Source organism: Neolamprologus multifasciatus, chromosome 22 (genome assembly GCF_963576455.1).
Source record: "Neolamprologus multifasciatus chromosome 22, fNeoMul1.2, whole genome shotgun sequence".
Classification (NCBI taxonomy): domain Eukaryota; kingdom Metazoa; phylum Chordata; class Actinopteri; order Cichliformes; family Cichlidae; genus Neolamprologus; species Neolamprologus multifasciatus.
This window is the reverse complement of record NC_140459.1, coordinates 35592948-35617908: the sequence shown is the minus strand read 5'-3', so window position 1 is coordinate 35617908 and position 24961 is coordinate 35592948. Positions and strand designations below refer to the sequence as shown.

The window sequence follows — 24961 nt, the reverse complement described above, 5'->3', positions numbered from 1 at the left end:
TCCTGTACAGGGTGATAAAGCATCACCGCTTGAGCAAGAAGATTTTCCAGTTTGTTGTTCCTGATAGCCTGAAGGTTCAAGTCCTCCTCAGCCTTCATGATAATGCAGGCCATCAGGGCCAGGCACGAACACTTTCCCTCGCCCGTGAGAGGTTTTTCTGGGTCGGGATGGAGAAAGACATAACCAACCATGTTCGACAGTGTGAGAGATGTGTGGTTGGAAAAACACCTGAACCTCATGCTTGTGCACCACTGGAAAACATCCAGACGTCAGAGCCGATGGAACTAGTGTGCATAGACTTTTGGACCGCTGAGCTCAGTGATAATAAGAAAGTGGATGTTCTGGTCGTAACTGACCATTTCTCCAAATTGGCACATGCTTTTCCCTGTCGAAACCAGTCTGCAAAACATGTAGCACGCAGGTTGTGGGATGATTTCTTTTGTGTTTATGGCTTTCCTAAGAGGATTCATTCGGATCAGGGATAAAATTTTGAAAGCAGACTGTTGAAGGACCTCTTAGAGATGGCAGGTGTGCAGAAATCGCATACTACGCCATACCATCCTATGGGCAATGGGGTCACTGAACGGTTCAACAGGACACTTGGGAATATGCTGAGGACTCCAACAGCCAAGGCTAGGTGGCCTCAGATGTTACGCACTCTCACGTTCTGCTACAATTGCACAGTGCATGAGACGACTGGTTTGGCCCCCTTTTATGTCATTTTTGGGCGAGTTCCACGCCTTCCTGTTGACATAATGTTCCAACATGTGCTGCAAAATGATGATGTGATCAGCCACCATGAGTTTGTCTCACGGTTGCGGAAAGACCTGTTTGATGCCTCACAGATTGCCCAGAACCATGCTTTGCATGAGCAAGCGCGCCATGCCAGACTCTACAACTGTAAAGTCAAAGGCTCACCTCTGGCTGTAGGTGATAGAGTGTTGTTGGCCAATCGTGGTGAAAGGGGAAAAAGAAAGTTAGCCGACAAGTGGGATCCCACGCCTTATGATGTTGTGTCAGTTAGGTCTGGGATCAATGTGTACAGGATAAGAGAGAGCCATACAGGCAAGGAAAAAGTTGTACACAGAAACCTCCTTCTCCCTGTTAACTTCCTGGGCTTAGGTGTGGAGGGGAGCCCGGCCTCCCTTGTTGACTTGAGCAGAGGGAATCCGAATAATGGAGATGACCAAGGGTCTGTGAAGTCAACACAGATGGATCATCATGACAGGACACTGGACTGGCTACTGAAAACGCCGGAGATACAGGGTCTCGCTGATGATGAGCCGGTGGAAGTTGAAGGTTCCCTCAACTTGAGACGCCATTCTCTCTGCAATGTGGACCCCAGCAGTGGTTCTATCACAGCGGAGGACCCACCCCCTGAAGTTAACGCTGAAGTGTTTGAAAACTCCATTAGTGAGTCCCCCTTGCCTGCTCCCGTGATCAGTGATGCTGCTCTCCATCAAAGCTCTGAACCTGTTGCCGTGGCTCCTGTAGCTCTCATAGCTGATGTTGACCTAGATGTTGCTATTTGCACACAGCCTCAGAGTATTCAGGCGGGCTTGGATGGGCTAGCTACCACTAGGTATGAGAGGAGTGTTAGGCCTCCCAAGAGACTGATTTGTGAGATGGTGGCGCAGAAAGTTGAGGAAACTTCTTCTGTTTCAGGGTCAGTTTTTGCATTTCTGACTAGTATGTTTTAGATTTAAGGGAATTAACTTGGTTTCATGTATCTTTTGACCTATTTTTTTTGTGGTCCAGGATGTGATTTTGGGGTATTATTTTGTGTGCTCTTATATGTGATGTTAAGGAGGTGTAGATGGCATCTTCTCTAGTCTGTTGAAGGTATTGGGCTTGGTACCACCCAATGTCTTGACACTTCTATATAAAAGGATTCTGTATCGACGACGATTAATATTAGTGTATTGATTTCACCCCGAAGCACCTGCTGTTCATAGTTTCTTTTGTTTCTGGCCCTTGATACTCCTTTGAACTGGCTTGGAGTTTAACAGAATTTAAGGGGGGTGTATGTAACGATGTAAAAGAATGAATATGGTTTTGTTGTTGTTAAATTCCTGTTAAACTTGGGATCGCAACCATGGGTTTATTTTGAAACTTTTATTTTGAAAATCTGCAGCGGAAGTCTGCTACCGGTAAACGGGCTTTCCCTAAGCTTATCCGTTAGTAGCAATGAAGCTTTTGCTGTGGTAAGTCCTTCCTCAGCCCGCCCTGACTGAACATGAGTTTAAAACATATTTGAAAATCCTCACTGAAGTTAACATGGCAGTGCATTAACAGCATGAACTGCCCATACAGTAGCATCTGAGTAGACTTCAGTTTTATGATCTTGTTTTGCAATTAACGGGTTAGACGGTAGGAAAAATGGACACGCTGAGCTAGCGGCTAACAGCTAGAGGAGACTGTCGTGTCTAATAACTTTGAAACTTCTTTTGATAGTTTGGGCGGAATCCTGTTGCTGGAAACCCATGGTTATTCATGTCCCATGTTATTGCAGGTATGTGTATTTTGAAACATGTATTTGGTTGAGCTGCAGGCTAATTCTGTTTAAGAAATACTGCTTGTTAAGTTTTGCCCAGTAGATGGCAGCATTGTTCCATTTACTATTGTACATGAAAGGAAATTTGGCTTTGGTCTGGAAGTTTGTTTATATTTACATGACCGTGCATTTAAGTGAATTAATTTCTCTTTTGTTACCTAAACCACAATGCAGTAATGTTTTTATTTTATTTTCCGTAATAAGTTTTGTTGCCATTTTATTTTTCAATCAATATTTGTTTTTTATTTATTTTAAGAAAACTGAGAGTTCCACTATACGATCATTAGCTTATCGTGAGTAGCAATGAAGCTTTTGCTGTGTTTGGGCGGAATCCTGTTGCTGGAAACCCATGGTTATTCATGTCCCGTGTTATTGCAGAGACCCACAAAAAGGGCAATAAACCACGCCTGAGCTCTACCCATCTCGAGTCCAGAGAGTTTTACTCATACAGCACCGGAAATAGAGACTGAGGGGGGTTACACTTGCCAACTCTGATGAAAGGAATTCCACTGTCCCCTCCCCAGATTCTTGAGGTTCTGGGTGGGGGGCTGTAGTCTTTTATTGCAGATACATCCTATCTGGAAGATCTGTTTCTTGTGATGTTGCTCCTGCTTTTATGACCCTTTGGTCAGCAGGAGGTAACACACACACACACACGCACACACTCTTACAGAAGTTCACACATATACATACAATGCCTTGTCTTAGAACCATATGGGCGTGGCTTTGCTCTGTGTTTTGTGTGAACTGTCTCTAAAAAAAGGCAGCAGCAGGAGGTCAGATTTGGGGTCATTCTCGTGGTGGACACAGACAAGGCCTCCCTTGCGCAAATAATCAATCGATCGACTGTCTTGTTTTCTTCATGATGAATAAGTCTCTAGAATTAGCGGGGCTCGTGGAAACACAGACCCAACACTGAGGCTTTCTGGGAGTTTGTTCCAGATATAAGGAGCATAAAAGCTGAATGCAGCTTCTCCGTGTTTGGTTCTGACTCTGGGAACTGATAAAAGACCGGATCCAGATGACCTGAGGGATCTGGAAGGTTCATACTGGCTCAGGAGGTCACGGATGTATTTTGGTCCTAAACCATTCAGAGCTTTATAGACCAGCATCAGAACTTTAAAGTCTATCCTCTGACGGACAGGCAGCCAGTGTAAAGACCTCAGAGCTGGACTGATGTGGTCCACTTTTTGGTCTTAGTGAGGACTCGAGCAGCAGAGCTCTGAATGAGCTGTAGTTGTCTGACTGATTTTTAGGTAGACCTGTAAAGATGCTGTTACAGTAATCAAGCCTACTAAAGATGAATGCATGGACTAGTTTTTCCAGGTCCTGTTGAGACATCAGATCTTTCATCCTTGAAATATTCTTGAGGTGATAGTAAGCTGATTTTGTTATTGTCTTAATGTGTTTTTCTAAGTTTAGGTCTGCGTCCATCACTACACCCAAATTTCTCGCCTGGTTTGTGGTTTTTAGGTGTATAGATTGAAGTTCTCTGGTGACCTGTAATTGTTTTTCTTTGGCTCCAAAGACTATTACCTCAGTTTTGTTTTTGTTTAGCTGGAGAAAATTGTGGCACAACCAGTCATTAATGTCCTCAATGCATTTACCAATAGCCTGTACAGGGCCTCGGTCTCCTGGTGACATTGTGATATATATTTGTGTGTCATCTGCATAGCTATGATAGTTTATTTTGTTGTTCTTTATAATCTGTGCCAGTGGGAGCATGTAAATGTTCAGTCCAGTCCTGTTTCCTCTCGTATACAGGGGTAGAAGAGCTTCTCTGTCTTGTAGGAAGTGAAGGCCAGTCGGTTTCAGAGATTTCAGCTCGCTGTGCTCTGCCTGTGACATGTCCTCCCCCTTCCAGGAGACATGATTTATGTCTTGGTTTTGCACCAAGACAGTCAAAGGGGGGATTATCGCTTGAGGATTTATAATAGTGCAGAGAGTCTGCTTTCTTGGTCATGTTATTTGTGCTCCTTAGCTGTGTACTAGCTTGCTCATTGCCATTGTTTTGAATCAAAGGCAAGGTTGTTTCATTTCCACACAGTCCATTTACCTCCACGTTTACTTCTAAGCGATGAATTTTTGTCTCCAGTACTGCAATCTTCTGCAGGAGGCTGTGGTAGTCATCTGTGGAGACGGAAGGCATCTTGTTGCTAGTTAGCCTAGCGGTTAGCACCTTTCCAGGCTATTGAGGCTGTTCGGTGCCCAGACGCTGTAATCAGGCTTCAGCTGTGTGTAGGCCACAGACACACGGAGCGCTGAAGATAAGGTAACTATAAAAATGTTGCTGTTTCTGTTAAGAACACTTTAGTCCTAATGATGTATAAGTGTCCAGAAGCTATGGCAGGTAAGCTCATACGGAAAAACGGGAAAAAATCAGCATAAAAATTAATAAAAATCAATAAAAGAAGCAAAGCATTTAAAGAGCAAAGAGATAAAGCAAAGAGATGAAGCATCCACACTCACAAAAGGGGGAGGAGTGCAGTCTGTGACAGTTTTGTTTGAGTTTTCTACAGGCAAGCCCAGGGTTGGGATGTAGGCTAGCCCATGTGGGGCACAAAGTAAGGGCCCCCAGTGTGGTTTTCTGCCCAGTGTGGGCCCACATGTTTACTGACATGTTATTTATAATAAGGAAACAGCATACAGGAAAATGTGGTTATTGTGGAAAAGACGAAAACACAGAATATCTTTTATCATGCTCTCAGAAATACGAAGCTGTAGTTTGAAATGATTCAAACCTTCAGTAAAGTAGAAGCTAAGCAGGATCTTACTGATATACCGGAAATAAACTCAAGAAGCAAAGATGTCCGACCATATCCCATTTTCTAATTGGACATGATCTGAGATGTTTTGGGGTTTGTTTGTTTTTTTTGGAAAGGGGGGGCTGGATCTTTGTTGCACATTGTGCTGCTAGCTAAACTGCATGCACATGTGTGTGCTAATAATTGAGGAGCTGATAGAAATGTTGCATTTGAAAATACACATTATTTCCTTTATGCTCGCTTATCTCCCGTAGAGCTAGCTAGATGCTGAAGTACGGTAACAGTTTAGGCTCTTTCATCTCTTTTTATGCGATATCCCCAGGTGATTAACACATATACACTACTGCCTTTTCTGTTTGGGCTCAAATTGGTTTGAAGGCCTGCAGTGATGTGAAATTATAACTCCTGTCAAATGTTTTGAAAATGCAATGAATAGAAAGTACAGATATTTGTTTAAAAATGCAGCGAGCAGAAGTAAAAAGTTGTCAGAAAAATACTCGAGTTAAATACAGATACCTGAAAAACGTTCTTAAGTACAGTAACAAAGTATTTGTACTTCCCACCTCAGGCAGCTGCTGAACTCAAGGATAGAATGAAGCTCTTTATCTTTTTGAAATTAGACGTTTATTTTAGCAGCACTGGGTTAGGATACGGGATTGGTTAATGTACAATTCACAAAGTTCACGGCACAGATGGAGGATGTATTCCATGTACAATAGTGGAAAATGTTCCACCCTATGAAATTATGCTATAATATATTTTATAAATATTTTAATGGAAAGCTGAGCCTAACTGCATCCTACAGTGTGCCTCTTTACCCTGAAACCACTGCTCGCTCCAGTGTGGTTGATGTTGCTCTAATTTGGCAGCACTTCAAAAACAGAAGTGAAAGATTCCCGTTGAGTCTCGTGAGATGATACAAATCTGTAAACTCAAATATGCAGCACTGCCTGCTATGGTGACCACTGTGAATAAGGGAGTAGCTGAAATCAGTTACAGACTTATTTTATCTCCCACAGACAATGCAGTTTTGTGTCCTCATTCTTTCTTCAGAATTGAGGATTATCACAGTTTTCCAGATGGGTTGGTTCATGCTGCCAGTTTGTGTCCAACCCAACTGCTCATGTTTCTCGTCACACTCTGCATGTTCCTACATCAGGAAAGTTTGCAGAGTGAATTCACTCTTATTGCTCCTAAAGACCATACTCACTTGCAGAAGCAGGCACAGCAACTGGTGGACACCTCAGGCAAGTTGTTATGATTATTTCCTGGTCTGCTTGGAGTGCACTTGGAAGATGCATGTACAGCTTCTTCCCCTTGCAGCATAATCATTGTAGAGTGGTCAAATTGGAGGGTACATATGTGTATGTCTTTACAAAGCCTTGCATTCATCCTCTGATGGCACAAATTGTTTTACCCAGACCCAAAGGCACCCTCGCAAACTTGTAAATGCAGAAAGTATAACAGGTGCTTCAGACCATCCTTAAAGCAAATACAAGCTGATAGCATGCTAACACAGGGAATACCAAAACCAGGTGCACAAGTGAAACACAAGTATGTGTTTAAACTGTTGTTAAAAGCCTGTTTGTACTTTACAATCAGCTGTTGAGCAGCAGATTGGATCAGTGCGCTGTGCAGGGCTGCTCCACTGGATTAATGTTGTCACACAAACATTCATTAGTGTGCAGCTGATGTACCTGTTAATCCTCCCACCTATTCCTAACTTTGTCAGTCACTGTCAGCGGCTTCTTGTCAGCTTGTTTGGCACCTCTGTTCTTCTATGATCGCTCAGCCTAATCGCCACGATCATCACCATCACAACGTTCCTCCTCCTGCTTGAGATCATAGACTAACACTTCTGTGGTGCTGCTTAACAAAACTCTCCTGTTTCTCTTTATTAACAGCTCCTTTCTCCTGGTGAACAAGCTCCTGCTGAGGCCCTTCAGTCAACATCTCCCTGCTGACTGGCTTGTCATTGGACTTGCTGTAGTGGTTCCACTCTTCACCCAGCACGCTCCCAGCATCACTCAGGTCGCCCAAATGCTCCACCGAGTCACACTTTTCCAGGTCGGAGGCGATGGTTTGAAGGCTGATAACGGACATGCAGTCTGAGCCGACCTGCTCTGCCCCCGGTTGCTCCCTCTGGCCCCAGCCGCTCTCTCGGTGCCGCTCTACCCACAGTCTGGTTTTCTCACCGTCTGCCCAATCGCTCTCAATCGTGTCGACTCCCACACAGCTACTGTCATGGATTCCAGCGGCAGTTCTGACCTCAGCTTCAGCACCTACAGGGGAGCTCCGACCTCCACAGAGGGCAGGATGCCCCCTGCTGGCTCTGGTCCGCCCCCTCTGTGCATGGATCTGCTCACTGATCTGCTCCAGGTTGCGCAGGGCCACGGAGTAACGCATTTTTACTTTTGCCACTTGCTCCTCTAGCTGTACGACTTTAGCCTTATGCTCCTGCAAAAAAGGTCACAGCAAGTTAGGCTCACGCTGACACATTTGAACATCTCTACACTCCAATTAACCACACCTCGGTTAAAACAATGAATATTACATAAATGCAGCTTCTTATACCATGAATGCAAGCCTTATCATTAGTCATTTTATTGTCCAGCATAAAGAAATTCACTTTTCACTTTTGTCAGTGATATTTTACACAGTAATTAATTTTGTGGACCAAACAGAAAAGACGTCGTTATAGGAACTTTGAGGGTTTTACACGTAGACAAACAGCTACACAATGAACTGGCTTAAGATGTGAAAAGTATAGCACACATGGTAAATCAAGTGGTTCTTATGTAGCACTTTTCTACTTTGAGCACTCAAATGCTTTACACAACTTGTACATTCACCCACTTGCACAAGCACTTTTCCCACGCTGTTTCTAAGTGCTTCCTATCTAATGTTCACACACATTCGTGCTCCGATGGCGTCAGAGAGCAGCATGGGGTTAGTATCCCTCACACAGACAACTTTTACAGACAATACATAAATAACTGCAAACTGCATTCTGATACTGTCGTGGGCACTATCTTGATTTTAAACAGTTCTGATTTTTAACTGCAAGGACTCGGGGTGAGGAACCGCTAACTCTTCTAATGAAATATGTACGGCAACCACGTTCAGATAAAGGATTTGCTGCTTCTACAGCGAGTGTTATCTGTTTGTGTTTAACTGAAAAGGGAAATTTGCAATGCAAAATCATGCAATGCATTCTCAGACTGACACAGAGCTTTTTGGAGTAACTGGAATAACATTTCTTGTCTGCCTTGATAAAGTGTTTTACAGCTGACAGGCAAATTCATGACTAATGAATAACTCAAAAGATATTTTTAAATTAATGATGGCACATACCTCCAAAATGTGATTGAACTGAGCCTTGAGTTCAAAGTAAGGCTTGGACTTCAGAATGACTTTCTTCAGGGCTTTCTGCAGAGTCTGGACTCGAGCTTCAGCATCCTGGCACAGTTGGGTGACTCGCTGGTGCTCTCGCTCACTGCGAAGGCGCTCCTCCTCCGCCTCGTTCACCTGACAGGACAAAAACCATGATAAGAGTAGGAACGCTGACACTTAGATCACACTTTAACTTCTGCCCAGATCCCAGGTTGGCACTGATATAAGCAGACGTGCTCCATTTTCAGTTGTCACAGTTATAAAAGATTTGACTAATAACATTAAAATGGTTTGTATTTAAATATTCAGCCACCATTAAATTAAAACTTTAGTCAGAAAAAGTTGGGATGTAAATAATCTGGAAGCCAATCCAATTTTATTTATAAAGCACTTTAAAATACCCGGCACAGGAACAAAGTGCCGTACAGAAAATAAGTTAAAACAATAGAATAACAGAAAACAGCCAAATAAATAAATAAAACACATAAAACATAAAATTAAAACAGCCCTATATTAAAACAAAAACAAGATAAAACAGCATTGAATCACCTAAAAACAACTAAAATAAAAATAAAACATCTCACGTGGTGTCAAAGGTCAGGCTAAAGAGGTGGGTTTTCAAGAGTGACTTAAAAACAGATAAAGAACTGGCCTGTCTGATCTCTAAAGGAAGCTCGCTCCACAGTTTTGGAGCTGCTACAGCAAAAGCACGATCACGAAGTTTATGCCCAGTCCTGGGTACATGCAGGAGCACTGATCAGCTGACCTGAGAGAGCGGGTGGGTGTATGAGGCTGTAGCAGCTCAGAGAGATACAATGGGGCGAGGCCATGGAGAGCTTTAAAAGTAAATAAAAGAATTTTAAAATGAATCCTAAAAGAAATGGGCAGCCAGTGACGTGAAGCTAAAACAGGGGAAATGTGCTCGAACTTTCGAGTGCCAGTTAAAAGACGAGCTGCGGCACTTTGCCTCCTCTGTAGACGAGTAATATATGATGTGCTGACCCCAGTATAAAGCGCATTACAGTAATCCAGCCGAGTGCTAACAAAGGCGTGGATCACTGTCTCAAAGTGAAAGAATTGGCTTTATTTTTGCAGCTGCCTGAGCTGAAAGGAGCAAGATTTTACCACTGACTTAATTTGATTATCAAGCTTCAGATCACACTTTGACCCCCAGCTTTGTGACAGCTGGCTTAACATACTGGGCCAGGGAATCTACATACACATGGGGGGTCTCAGTGGGGCTACCAAAAACCATCACCTCGGTCTTTTTATCATTGAATTTTAAAAAGTTAACAGACATCCAAGCCTTAATGTCATCAAGACACTGAAGTAATGGCTGTGTAAGGTATCTGCCTTTTTTCTTTAGAGGGACATAGATCTGACAGTCATCAGCATACAAGTGTTTTCTCAGTACAGAACCAAGAGGAAGCAGATATAAAGAGAAGAGGAGGGGGCCTAGAACTGAGCCCTGTGGGACACCACACAAGAGCGGAGGACGACACATAGTCACCGAGGCTGACACAGAAAGTTCGCCCCGCCAAGTAGGACCTGAACCCCTCCAGTGCTGTGCCCCTAATGCCCACCCAGGGCTCCAAACGAGAGAATAAAATGGCATAATCCACGGTATCAAACGCAGCTGTCAGATCTAAAAGCACAAGAACAACACAGTCCCCAGCATCAGTCGCTAAAAATATGTCATTAAATTTTATTTAATCGGAAATAAGACAAAACACAGATATATTTGTAACCATTACTATTAATGATTGTGTATTTGTTTGTTATGAAGAAGACCAGACAAACAACCACCTGAACTTTTTCATATAAGTGGAAATAGTGATGCAGCCACAGTCTCAGCTCCCTGAACTGTTGTTTTGGTCTGTAGTGATGTAGTAATGTAGTAATGTAGTGATGTAGTAATGTAGTGATGTAGTAATGTAGTGATGTAGTAATGTAGTGATGTAGTGATGTAGTAATGTAGTGATGTAGTAATGTAGTGATGTAGTAATGTAGTGATGTAGTGATGTAGTAATGTAGTGATGTAGTAATGTAGTGATGTAGTGATGTAGTAATGTAGTGATGTAGTAATGTAGTGATGTAGTGATGTAGTAATGTAGTGATGTAGTAATGTAGTAATGTAGTGATGTAGTGATGTAGTAATGTAGTGATGTAGTGATGTAGTGATGTAGTAATGTAGTGATGTAGTGATGTAGTGATGTAGTGATGTAGTAATGTAGTGATGTAGTAATGTAGTGATGTAGTGATGTAGTAATGTAGTGATGTAGTAATGTAGTAATGTAGTGATGTAGTGATGTAGTACGGTTTCTAGTCCCTTGGGAAGGTTCCTGTACTGGAGATTTATTTTTGGTGACCTTTTGTTCAGAAAGAATTATCTATCGCGCACTGATTTTAACTGTATAAACAGCACAACAACACTACCATCAGCAAGAGGCAGCAGTGTGTACCTTGGCGGTGGCATGGTTAAGCATCTCCTGCCAGGTTGGGTCCATGGTGTTCTTGTCAGCCAAAAGGCCTTGCTCTGCCACATACACCATCTCTCTGGCAGCAGTGTGCATGGACACAGCCCTCTCATATCTCAGAGCTGCCTTCTGGGTCTCCTGTTGGGCCTAAAGGAATAGAGAGCAGCTATTAAAACACAGAAAAGAGATGCATGTTCAAACATACATGCACAGAGATAGTCTTTTCAGCATTAGAGCTATGATTAGATTTTTTTCCATATTATTAACTTAGAGACTCTGGTTACATAAATTGATCATTGATATAATTTCATTCATGTAGACAGATACCAGAACAGTTTAAAGAGCTTTACTCCGTAGGGTTAAAAAATATTCTCAAATTACTTATTTCTTCTGTTATGTACTCTCTGCCTACCTTGCTGCACATATTTTGGCAACATCCATAATGATCCTTTTTTATTTCTGTTTCTGAAAACTAAAAAGTAAAAGTTAAAAAAAAGTAACAATTAAAAACTGTGCAGGGTCCACAGTGTGCAGTAAACTCTGCGCTCAGCGACCCCGCTCTGTAACTCTGTGTTGTGGTTTCCACGCTGCAGCTTGATGTGGAGCGCTGGACATGAATCTAACTTGCATCCATAGATTCCCAGTAGACGCGCAGAGCTCCACAGCTCAGAATCCAAATTAACGCTGAAAAAGACATAGTCAGCATCGTATGTTTGTAGCTACCACTGTGAACAAAGTTTCTTCTGTTTTAGTGGACTTTGGGGTGAAAAGAGAAATCTTTAAAACATGTCACAGAACCACTGAGAGCTCAATCTGATAATTAACTTCAAATAACAGATTTCTGGTTGAAATGAAACTTCCAAATATTCCTCAGGCCTACGATCTCATTTTTATCATGTGGGAAGAGCTGATTATTTTCTTAGTGTGAGGTTTGATTACAGTATGATTACAGTGGCCCCTCGCTATAACGCGGTTCACCTTTTTTTTTTTTTTTTTTTTTTACAGCGCATTGTGTTCTGCATCCTGATTGGCTGTAGACCATTGTCAATAAATCTCATGCCGTGTCTCCTGTACAGTACAGGATGCGTTCAGCTTGTCACATTGACATAAATCTTCCATCACTAGCTGTGCAACAAACACAACAATGTCGACGAGACGTCGTCACCTGCCTTTGGTTTCCTTCTGTAATACTGAACTTCTACGAAGGTTTGAACTTTGAGAGTTTAAACAAAAGAATGAAAAGTGTGAAAATCTTCATGCCTGTCTGAGAAAAGTGTATAAAGTGTGTATTGAGGGGTTTTACAGCCTTAAAACATCTATAATAATTGTAAAAAATAAAGTTGGCTGGATGTACACAACGATGTAAGCAGATCTTTTACAGCGATCTTCACTGATTTCCATTCCTACACTGACATTATGCTGTACAATGTCTTTATATTAGACTGGAGACAGTTGGTATAACGTCAGAATTCAGTGAGTTAATCCAACCATCATCATTGTAAATCAGTCTGCTACACTTGATGTAAAACCAAGACTGACCACTGACACTGTGCACCACCAGCTTTACAATAACTCCATGCAGTGTGACAACCTAATGTCTTTAACCCATACAGAGTACAGAGTATTTCCATGCAACATTTGATTAACACAAAGTTAGTATAACCTGGTTTGTTTTGAAGTAATGTCCAATATGAGATTAAAAATACATGTACGTTTTAAATTTAGGCTTTACTGAGCTGGCCTGCCTTTAAATCTAACCTCTCTGCGTCCCCTCCTGTCTCTTCTTACATCTTTCTCCATCTCAACGTTCTCACACTCTTCTCTCCTTGGAAATACAGCAGCTATCAACACACTGCGCACAAACAGTTTGTATGTTTGCTGATGTTTGTTGAACTGACACTTCAGAGACATCACTCCTTTCATGCTTCCTCCTCTTCCACAGCACTAGCTACATTCTACTGTAAATGATACACCTGAACCAAAAGGAGTAAAAAGTACAGGTATTTGTTTAAAAAAGGAGTAAAAGTAAAACGTTTCAGAAAAAAACTGTACTCAGGTACAGAGTTCTACTTGAGTACAGTAACAAAGTATTTGTGCAGTAACAAAGTATTTGTGCAGTAACAAAGTATTTGTGCTTTTCTTGCAAACTCACATGCATTGATGACTTCATCATATTCCTGCCGATCTGCTTTGTCTCAGCTCATGTCTTATGCAGATATTTGGCTGTTACTGACATTCATCTTTTTCATGATGGCCTGTGCAACACACAGGTGCCTGCAGCTGCTCTGCTTTATGGGAAAGCTGCCCCTCAACCAGTCAGCTTTAGACATCCAGTCCAAACGACTTTCCCATGTCCTTGTAGATCCTGGTGAGGTGGATCAGTGAGTTCACTCGTGGCATACAGCCTGATGTCCTCCATTTACAGGAGGTGGCTGATGGTCACTCAACTTCAAACAGCTGGCTTAGGGGTTGAAAGTCTATGCAGAGCAGCAGTGAGGACGGTGCATCACCTTGTTCCTGATGAATGTTATTGTCATGTGTTCGCCTTGTAAGGTGTGCCGAGTCCCTGACGGTGGCTTTTTCAATGATGGAGACAGTCCATGGTCTGCCGCCATCATTTCTGTTCACCTAGCGCTGCCATCTGCTGCTGTCACCGTGACAGCTTTTTTTAACCAAACTTACAGCTGATCATCTGGGTTTGCTAAAGAGCAGTAGAGTGGTGTGTGCCTCACAGCAAGGTCCTGGTTGGAATAGTCTCCCTGTGGCCTTTCTCTGTGTACTCCGGCTTCCTCCCACAGGCCAGAGACATGCAATCAGGGTAGTTAGGTTGGTTGATAATTCTTAATCACTCATAGGTGTGAATGTCTGTGTCTCTGCGTTAGCCCTGCAACAGCCTGGTAACCTGTCAGGCTGTACCCTGCCTCTTGCCCGTGGCCCCCCATGACCCTGATAAGGATAAGTGAAGAGGTCCACACTTCAGCATGTCTTCTGAGCAACCAAATAAAACAGATGTGCTCGTGTTACTGTTGTTAATTCTGTGTAAAAATGGATATTTCATTCGTCACATACAGCCAAACACACCGTCCACTGATGGCCACACTCCACACCATGAAACTGTCATACTCTCTATTAAGACTTAGACGGCTCAACCTTCCCATTCCCTGTCACATACATACTAATCAAGAATCACCATTTACAGGACGTCATGTGACTTCATGTGATATATTCTGCCACAGTCGTTTGTTCTTGTGCTGTAGAAAGCCCATCACACTGCATGTAGCTGTAGATGAAGGAAGGTCCTCCTCACACATTGCCTTGTCTCAGATATGCCTTCAGCCATGACTGGGACTGAAACTGACACAACTTGGGACCTCCATGGCCCCTCACCACACTGACATGCTGCTGGGTACCTCACCTACGAACATCAGCTGCTAACTGCCAACATACAATAGGTAAAGATATGACACCAGTAAAAGGAGGTGAGCTTCTCTAGCAGTCGAAAATGTTTCATACACTGACGCACAATTATCTCTTTGAAGAAATAAAGCACTGAACTCTAGCTGCCTCCAGGGCACAGCTGCATTTTCCCAACCTGTTCCTACAGCCTGTTTCTCAGCTGGACTGGCAGTGTCCTTCACCATCCTGTGGGTAGGTCGTTGTAGCTCTTCTTGACTGAGCCCCATGGCCTAAAGCCTAACCAGCCCAACCACCTCTTGAACTCCAAGCCTCAGCAACCCAGTCCCAGATTGGGTAACCTGTTCCCACCTTTTGAATATCTTGCCCAGCTCAGGTGGTAGAGCAGGTAAGCCACTAACTGGAAGGTTGGCGGTTCAATCCCAGGCTCCACCAGTGTGCATGCCAAATATCCTTGGGAGAGATACTAACCCCATGCTGCTCTCTGATGCATTCATCGGAGTGTGAATGTGTGTGAATGTTAGACAGAAAGCACTAAACAGTTTAAAAAAGTGCTCGTGTGATTGGGTGAATGAATTAGTTGTGTAAAGCGCTTTGAGTGCTCAGAGTAGAAAAGCGTTAGATAAGAACCATTTACCATATTTTGTGCTTAGCTCTAATAAACTGCTCACTGATACCTCACTCTGTGGACTTGTGAGCAGTAGAAACACTTACCTCTTTGGCAAGTCTGCGAGCTTCATAATAAGGCCTTGCTTTGTCAATGCACGCACCGAGCTGCGAGCCCTGGGCATTGAGCTTCCTGGCAGAATCGGTCAGGATCCTCCTGTAGCTCGACCTGGCGTCCTGAGGGAGCACACGCATAAGATTGCACATTACACCCCGTGAGTCTCGACACGACTCACTGTGGCATCTGAGGCTGTGACAGGAAGACAGGAGTCAAGTGTACAAACACTTCGAGTAGGTTAAGCACCAGAGAAGGAAAAAGGGTTTATTGATATATTCGTGACCTACATTCTAAGTTCTGTGATTGACATTCAATATATCGCTTAAACAAACACGACTTTACTAAAAACGTCACCTCAGTTTAGAAACATAACATCGCAGCTAGCGTACACGTAACACCTCACAGATAATGGTCAGAGATGCTTTTGAACCATGAGCATTTTAAATGCACTTCTGCTATGCTCATAGACTTTCTTTGGATGGGTTACTGGAATATTTCAGCATCTGCACTCACAGAATTCAGATTAAGACACCGTGGAAGCAAAAAAGAAATATGTGGTCTGACAGGTTCTGTAGTAGAGCTTTTCCTACCTTAAAATAAGAGAATTTCTAGTTTCTTATGAAAAAACACGCAGCAGTGATCACAGCAGGCTTCATTTTAGCACAAATTTAAATGTTTCTAATTAGTGTTTAATCAAGCAGTGATCACAGAACGCAGCCGGAGATTAAAATTATGCCTACGGGACAAAAAACGTACAAAATTACTACAAGAGAAAATGAGGGAGGCAAAACCGTTTCAAATGAATGTCACAATCGCTATGGTGTGCAGGGTGTGTGGAGTTTCAGCCACTCAGCCATGCAAGACTTCTGTCCCCCGATCTTTAATCTTTTCTTCAGCCTTGCAACAACCATCTAAGTAAATGTGACAAATATGCAAAATATGAGACAAACAGAAGATCCATAAGTGGCCAGTGATGTGCTATTCCTGCTGTTGTGGTGCTCTGCGATGCCTCAGGAGTCAGCTGGTTTATATAAGGGCTCTGACAGGAAGCTCTCTCGAGACGGTCAACCACCTGCGTCTGGCTGGTCAGCACTGTTCTCAGTGCTGTTAGAGGTCAGTCTCATTACTACTGATCTGTGAACGTAGGAAACGAGTTGATGTAAGCTGCCACACTGCACAGTCAATGATCTGTTTTTACACTGTGCATGATTTACAGCTACACAAAGATTTCTATCAAGAGTCAGGACACTTAATTTGACCTTCTTGTGTTTTTAAGGTCAAAGGCTATTTTGCTAGTTACTTTTGCAACACTTTGTTTATTCACTCATTTAAATAAGCACAGACTGTGTGGGCAGTTTGATCTCTCTGTATGTGTAATAATGCCACTGTGGTCTCTCCTCTATTGTCTGTGTTAAACTGTGTGACTGTTCTGCCCTTTTGCAAATTTCAAACAATTTAAACATTGCTTAAACAATGCATCATCTGTTGCTTAGGGTTGGCTAACCTGTTTTTTAAACTGGGAGTCCTGAAATGGATTTCTGTGTTTAAGCAGATTCAAAGTCACCACTGAATCATTGCAAAAGGCCTGCATGGATCTACAGATTGATATTAATTTCCTCGACACTCTGAGAGCAGTTTGAGCAGTGAGTGTGTGCTCGTCATAGAAAGATCAACTACAGGATAAAGAGGCACAAAGTGTTTGCAGATAAAGACAGAGCACAGACTGGCTGCACAGCAATCATGAAAAGCTTAGAAACTTATTGAACATAAAGGGTTGTGAACACTGTTCATAAACCTGCTAATGCAATATTACAATGTGATTGACAGCAGAACTGATATAACCCAGTTTGAAGTCTCATTTTGATGAAACACGGTGTGCAAATGATGCTTTTAAAGGCAAGAATTTAAAATGAACTAAGTCGAATGCAAAAACAGCGGTGCACTCTCACTGATGGCGTCCAATCTGACTTGCTGTGACAGAGTCACAGAGTGTGTGTTAGGGTTGTAAAGAGAAACGTCTTTACAACCCTAACACACACCGTCACGCACACACTAGGGCTGGGTATCGTTACTGACTTCTACAATCAATTAGATTCTGATCCACGATTCGATCGACTCCATTTGAATCAGGGAAACTTTGCCTCAGTCAGGAATATTATAATTCTGATCACTTATCAGCACATATCTATATTTTTATATCTATAAAAAGAAAGCTGACACTGTGAGACTTTATCAAAGGTGTGAGCGTCACAGCAGAGGCCTTTGTGTCGAAGTAACTGAGGATCAAACAGAAAAACATGAAGGTGATTTTCGTGTCCTGTCTTCTTATAGCAGATAACCTTAATAATACTCTGCAGTAGAACAGAAACAGAAAACCATGAATCAACATGTGAACGTTACCTGATGCTGCTGAAGTGACGCAGAGCAAAGGTACAGAGGTTTGATTAGAGACACAGCTGAGAGTTTTGCAATTTTGCATCATTTTAAAAACAGACCAGCAGAAATGAGGCTTTCTTGTTGGAAGTTAAATTTAAAAAGAAAAAAACAGCAGCTGACAGCGCTGTGAATAACAGTAGACTTGTGCATAATAAGCCCGCGAATAATGCAGAAAACAGAGATTTGAGATGGAAAACTGTTCTTGAAGTACACAGAGAGAGAGAGCTGTGCATGACGTGTGATTTGATCGTGCTGGAAGCAAAACAGCAAAAGTCAGAGTGAGTTCATGACGATGTTTATGTGAAATGAAACGTGAAGCGTAGTTTGGATCTTCTTTTGCTGTTCAGTCAACTTTGTTTGGAGAGACAAAACTGCAGCTTCAGGATCTGTGAGCTGTCGGCTTTCAGCCCCGATGGCGAGTCCGTGTATGTGCCGCCGTGAGAACGCCGACAGCTCGCTGATTCTGATGCGTCAGACTGTCCGCGCTTTGTGTTTGTGCAGAATCTGTGGACTGCTCTCATTTACTGTTTTAACTGTTTGCTGGTTGTCAAACATTTGTGAAGTTTAACCCGAGATTCTGGTGAAATGAATTTATATTTAAAAATCAATTCAGGGCTTTAATGAATTGATATCACATTATTCAAGCTAGAATCTATTTTAATTGGAAAATCGATAATCAAAACCCACCCCTAGCACACACACTGAATTATAAAATGACTTTTCTCTAGTTGTACTTTGGCTGACTTAGGCTACGTGTAACTTCTTTTCATATCAAGAAAGACAGAAAGACAGAAAGAGGTGTCCAGAAGAGAAAAAAAGGGTAAAAGAGGGATGGTAATGCTGACAGTGGGGTCCCAGCCGTGTTTTGGGCCGTTTCCCCGTCACTGGAACCATTCACAGTGTAGGGGCTTGCTGCTACAATGCTTGTTAGCTTTCGGTCGCCCTCCTTCCCCAATGACACCACAAAGCTTCGTGTGTGGTTAGCTTACTGGGGGGAACGGCGCTGGCGTGGACTGAAGTCTTTTTTACGTTCTGACCCAAATGATGTTTTGTAGAATGAGTTGAAGAGAACTTTCACTCATGTCTGAGCAAACTTCCACAAGGAAATGATTAAATCTCCGCCTACGTAACGCAGCAGGATTCGTGTCCGGACTGTGGCAGCCAAACCAGGTTGGCCCAAATAAATGTCTCAGCTGTTTTTCTTCAAGCTGTGAATGACCGGATGATTGATCAGTTAATGTCCGGTGACGAACCGTGGTGTCCTTCTCTCTCAGAATTTACAATCTTTTAAAAGAGAGTAAGTAAAATGTATTTATACAGCACTTTTAAATCTGTTACAAAGCGCTTTACAGTGGATAAAAAAACATATCAGAGGGAAGCCAAAAAAAATTACAGACCCCTCGAGCATGCGCCAAGGCCAGCTTTGAGCCCATGGTAATATATTCTCCTTCGCTCAGCTCCTAAGTCCTTGCCCTCTCCTTCAGAGCCTGAACACATTCAGATCAGGCCTTGTAGGCTTGAGAGGCCATTTTTACTATGGTCACTCGGGACACTTTCTCACTTCCTGTCCTGTGCAGCCAAAAGAGCCTGCCCACCTGTAGTTTTGGGCGTACATGTTGGATTTGGAGGAGACAATCCGAAAAGGCCTGCAAATTGACCACTGATCTGGGCTCTGGTCCCCCTGGCCACCGCTATGTCCCCACAGCTGTTTGTTCGGCTGTGATTTACTTGGACCGCCCACCTCGCCTGCCTGTACATCTAAGCTGTTTTTCTTCAAGCTTTGAAGTCCACCTCGGGGTGAGCAGAACCATAAGTCTCCTCAGACGCCGTTTCTGGAGGGACATGTTGGAGAAGGACATCAGCATGTTGCAACATGTGCCACCTATGCCTGAAGCAAACGTAGCACTCGACGAGTGTCAGCCACAAATCTCAATAAAGGGATGGACAAGGCCAGTAATATCCTGGGGATGGAGTTGGACTCTGAGACGGTGATGTTGCCTCCCACCCACTGCATGGCGTGCTGGGTAGTCACAGGAGCACGATCAGTGAGACCCTTAAAGACGGAGGAAATCAATTCTTGCTCCAGAGAGTATTAGGCCCCATATTAGACAACATCTGGCTCCGTTCTCATCCACGGTAAAATTTATTTTAATTTGAAAATGATCAAATTCATTTTTGATCATTTTCTGTTTTTTGATGCTCGTATCGAGTCTGTGACCTGCTGCTGTTTTTTTCATTTAAGAAATATTGTTAAACTCGGGACTATTGTCTCCAGAGGTGAAATGGAGACGCTCATTCGTGCCTCCATCTCCTCCTGATTAGATTATTTTCTTCTCCTGTCTGTCAAAGTTTTCTTTAAATCACCTTCATGTGGTCCAAAATGCTGCACCAAGGCTTTTAACCCACAGTCTAAATTCTCTCGTGTCAGTCCATTGGTACAGTTCTTGCACTGGCGTCCGGCTGAGTGCAGCAGAAGCCATATGCATTTAATTTGTATAATATACTAGATTATTTCTAATTGTGCTATTTGTATACATTACATTTATTTTGTTTGTTTTCACTTTTTAATACATGTTATTACTTAATTCAGTTACTTTTCTTACTGTTTTGGAGCAACTGTGACCACATCATTTCTGCAGGCATTAATAACGTATTCTGATTCTCACTCAGGTAACCAGAAACCTGGCTGCTCATAGGTCCACACGAGATGGACTCAGTGATCAGCTGTCAGACTCGGGTCGCTCCGATGCTGTGCAGTCATGCAGTCAACCCACTTTCCGTGTCTCACAAATCAAGCTGGTGCAGTCCAGCACATCGCGCTCTCTGCGTTTCCAGTTTGCACACTTGGATCCTCATTGGCTAAGCTCTATTAGGAACCAACTTCCTCTGATGCTGGTCATCCTCACTCACTCTCTGCCCTCCCTGCAACTTACCTGTCAGTTGCTGCTGCCCTTACCTTTTGGCCTCCTGGAGTACTATGGATCTCACCTGCCTGGCCTCCTATTCGCTACCACGTACCTCCACTCTGGAAAAGGAGCAGACAGGTCGGACATCCTATTCCACTCATTGCATCACTCAGCCACTCACCCTGAGAACCACCCTGCCCTCTTTCCTTGCTCCGTCCTGCAAACCAGTAAGCCAACCTTCTTCACTCACCTTCACGCTTTGTGAATAACACATCTCTCTCTCTGCTGCAGTAGCTCTCGCTCACTTTGACCTTAGTGATCCCTGTTTTAAATAAAGTTTTTAAACAAATGAAACGTCAACTTTCAGGTCCAACCAGTACACAGCAGCTGCTCGGCCTTGACTGACTGACAGACAGACAGACAGACAGTCACAATAGAGGCAGCAGCAGGTGTGTTTGTGTGAGGACAGTCAGAATATGTCCCAGTGAAAGCAAAAACAGATCTGATTTGGGTTTTTATATTTCCCATTCATCATTAGCCATTTCAAGCAGTATTATAATTGTTACGCTGTTCTGACTTTTTATCTTTAAGCGAGGCATCGTGCACTCTTCATAATGAAGCGTGTACAGTACATGCCTCTATTTCCTTACACAAATTTTAAAACATAAAACTGGATATTTAATTTTAATGTTTTTTTATTTGGCCTACACAGGTGTAGAAATAATGACTACATATAATATATAATAATGACTACATAACAAAGGTTGGGGGACCAGCGGTCTGTAACACCGTAGTTCAGACCTGGTTAACACATGCTGAGGTGGGAGGTTGGTGATGTTTAGCTGTGGGTCAAAAACCAAACCTCGGGCCAGCACCGGCCAGTCAGCAACATTCTGAGAATAGCAGCAGGCTGCTGCCATTACTATGGGAGCAGCATACCACTGGCCACTTTTGGATCGCAGTACTCCTGAAGATCCAACATCCTGGAGGGGGTGTCCTGGCCAAGAGAACCAAAATGTTCCCCACTCCAAGAAACACAGTAAAGCCAGCCCTCGCTATATACTTGGCATTACAGTAACAGAAACTGAGACCAAAGTCCTCTAAAAGCGATCTTCAGTGCCTGTATGACTGGTGTGAATATGACATGTTGCATGAAGTACTTTGAGTGCTTGAGTAGGTTAGAAAAGCACTATAACCAGTTTATTCACCACATATTGTGTGTGTGCAGGAGAGCAGATGGAAGCAGGGACAAGAGATTAAACGGCTCTCTTATGGTGGATATAGACAGGGTTAGTCTGGAAGAAGTGCATGAAAACAGTGCTGTGGATATGAAGAGTGTCAGACAGCATCATGAGTGTGAAGCTGGACATCAAAGGGGTGATGTTGAATGTTTTCAGTGCGTTTGCCCAACAGGTTGGATTTCAGTTAGAAGAGAAAGGAATTTGGAAGTGAGATGGATGAATGGGTGGAGTGTGTCTCCAAGACTGAGAGATTGGTGATTGAAGCAGACTTGAGTGGACTGGTAGATGAAGGTAACACAACTGATGAGGAGGTGTTGGATTGGAGAGTAATGCAGAAGGACAGATGGCAGTGGGTTTTGCCAAAAGGATGGAAATAATGGCTGCGGTGAAACCATGATTCAAGACGAGGGAGGAACACGGGATGATCTATAAGGAGGATACTACACGTTGGACTACAGCCTATGGAGAAGGTGCAATCTGAAAGAGAAGATTGCTAGATGGAGAATGCACCTAGGAAGCATCAGACGTTAGTCTGCAGGATGACTTTGGTCATCAAGAAGTGGAAGCGAGTGAAGGCAGAGGCAAGGAGTAAATGGTGGAAGCTGAGGAAAAATGAACGTTGCAGAGATTTGAGGGAAGAGTTAACAGATGACTGGGTGAGTACAGGATGAAGAAACAGAGAGAGAACATTAGTGAGTAAAAGCCTAATGAAATGTTTCCTTGTGCTTCACAGTGTTAATATATGGAAACCTGTTTCCACAGACTGACTCTTTGAGCATGTTTACTGCTGGTTTCAAGTAAAATGTATTCTTCATATTTACCATTTATTTCATGACATATTATATCTTTAGTGTTGGGTAATGTTGAAATTACATTCACCTTAAGATCGCTTTTACTTTGCAATGGGGTCTCGGGTTTTGTTACCCTAATGTATGAACAAAACGCAAAACTAGGGGCTGGGGTGTCCGCAGGTTTACTGTGACCTCCTCACATCCAGCTGCAGCTCCAGCTTGTTGATCTCTTCGCTAGCTTGGTTGAGGTGCTCCAGCTCCTCCTGGAAACACACGAGAAAGACGATGTTTTAAAAGCAGAATACAACCAGACAGCTGGAAATACTGTTAGACAGGGGATGGGCTTGACCCAGGCGTCGGTCTGTGTCAGGAGCAGGTCGCTGCCATGTACGGTCGGCGTTCATCGTAGTTTTGTTTGGCTCGGGAAATATGACGCATTTGCTAATGCGGGGAGGGAAACGGTTCTTTAGCAACATACCTGAATTCTTGGGTCCAATTCCTCCTCGTATTCCTCTCCGTTTTTAATCTGGCTGTTAGACTCTCCATCATCCCCACAGTCCGCTCCCACTTGCTTTCTCATCGTGGTTCTGCCGTCTCCGCCTTTCGCCTCTTCTCCCGGCGTCTCCTCCCGCAGACCGGCCGGGTTGGGGCTTCCTGCACGCTTCAGAGTTTCACGCGAGGTCCCAGGCTCCATGGGCCCAATCGTTCGGCTGCTGTGATATTTCTTTAACCTCCCGGTACAATAATGTGTCAGTGTTTAGGGCAGTGGAAGGTCGCCCCGCGTGTACTCATATTTTGAGTATGTGTACAAACTAGTGATGGGATTTCCGGCTCTTTTTAGAGAACCGGATTTTTCGGCTCGACTCATTAAAAAGAGCCGGCTCTTTTGGCTCCGAACCGGCTCTTCTGGCTCCGAACCGGCTCTTCAGGTTGTTTTGTTGCTTTAATTAATTTATTATTAACAACAATATAAAATTATGCACAAAAGGAATTACTAATGTAAAAAAAAACGTGGTTTTATTTATAAATGTTTATATATAAATATATGCGGTGGCCCCTTGAGACAAAGCACGTACAAACTCCAAAACACATTTCTAGCGTTAACTGAACTTCCAAAGCAGAGCTACCTAGATCACTTAAATTACACAATTGAAAGCATAAGTGTATTGTTTGTGTATTTATACACATGCACTCATATATATTCAAATAATTTAAAAAAAATGTTCATTTACCTGTTACTACCACACACCAAATCCGGTTGTTGGTACTTGCTGGCTTGTGTAGCCACTAGGTAACAAAAGCTCAACACTGCGCCTAGCATCCTGGAGCACTTCTGTTGTCTTTTGTACGTGATTCTGAGTTTTTTACGTGCTTTGAGTTTTTACGTGTTTTGGAGTTTGTACGTGCTTTGTCTCTAGGGGCCTCTGTAAATATACTCTTATTTATTCACTCCACATAAAATTTAATAAATAAATCATATAATACAAAAACCAACTATTCACAGTTCAACTTTTAACTATTTAAATTTTCAGCTTTTTCCTTTTAAACAAATTTAAAGTGAAACAACACAAAAACCACAACACAATTAAATATAAATTAAAATATGAAAACAAAAAGAAGATGCATATTCTCTGTCATATGGACCTGCATGAATAAACTGAATCCTTTATCATCAAATGAAAATAGTTGTGGATGATTACTATACCTTTCTAATCTGACGTTGTTGTCCCTGGCTCTCTTTCTCTCTCTCTCTCCCTCCCGCTCTGTTCCTGTCCTACTGAGTGTAACTCTCGCCCCTCCCCCCTCTTCCCAGCGTAAAGCACAAGGCTCACACGGAGTGAAGCGGGAAAAGTGCGACAGAGAGGGTGAGAGAGAAAGAAAAAAAAACCCACGGCTCGCAATAAGGATCTGGCTCTAAGAGCCATTTCGTTCGCAACCGACACATTACTAGTACAAACCAGCGCCTGACTAACGCTAGCCCAGCCAGTCACATTGCACAGACTATGGCACCCCACTACAGCCCACTCTTCCTCCTCCTGGTTTAATTCTTTTCGCAATCGCAGTAATTTTTTTAAAAATTACATTTGTATCATGATATTTAACATACATAGATATAATACTGGGTTAAATGTAACTTGGCTAACAATCTTCAGCGGGTTCAGAACCTGCAGTGAATACTGCCGATGGTGGGCTGCATTATATTTATAACACATGATGTTTATTACTCACGTGTTCATGTGGAGTTAAATCAGATGTCATT

The 24961-nt window shown here is 42.9% G+C and overlaps 2 protein-coding genes across 2 annotated transcripts; one reads left to right on the top strand and one right to left on the bottom strand.

Annotated features, from left to right (window-relative positions):
• Window positions 1-624: 624 nt before the first annotated feature.
• On the top strand, window positions 625-11701 carry LOC146493937 (uncharacterized). The gene is made up of 2 exons (XM_085149646.1): window positions 625-2204; window positions 2455-11701. Exon 1 carries the CDS (start codon window positions 648-650, stop codon window positions 1698-1700), a length of 1053 nt encoding a protein of 350 aa, XP_085005772.1. The 5' UTR covers window positions 625-647; the 3' UTR covers window positions 1701-2204; window positions 2455-11701.
• Window positions 5921-23594, bottom strand: sh3bp5lb (SH3-binding domain protein 5-like, b). Its single transcript, XM_085149645.1, has 6 exons — window positions 23180-23594; window positions 22902-22964; window positions 15318-15446; window positions 11175-11336; window positions 8674-8847; window positions 5921-7776 (listed from the first exon to the last, which is right to left on the bottom strand). The coding sequence occupies exons 1-6, from the start codon at window positions 23393-23395 to the stop codon at window positions 7162-7164; spliced, it is 1359 nt and encodes a 452-aa protein (XP_085005771.1). The 5' UTR covers window positions 23396-23594; the 3' UTR covers window positions 5921-7161.
• Between the last annotated feature and the right edge of the window lie 1367 nt (window positions 23595-24961).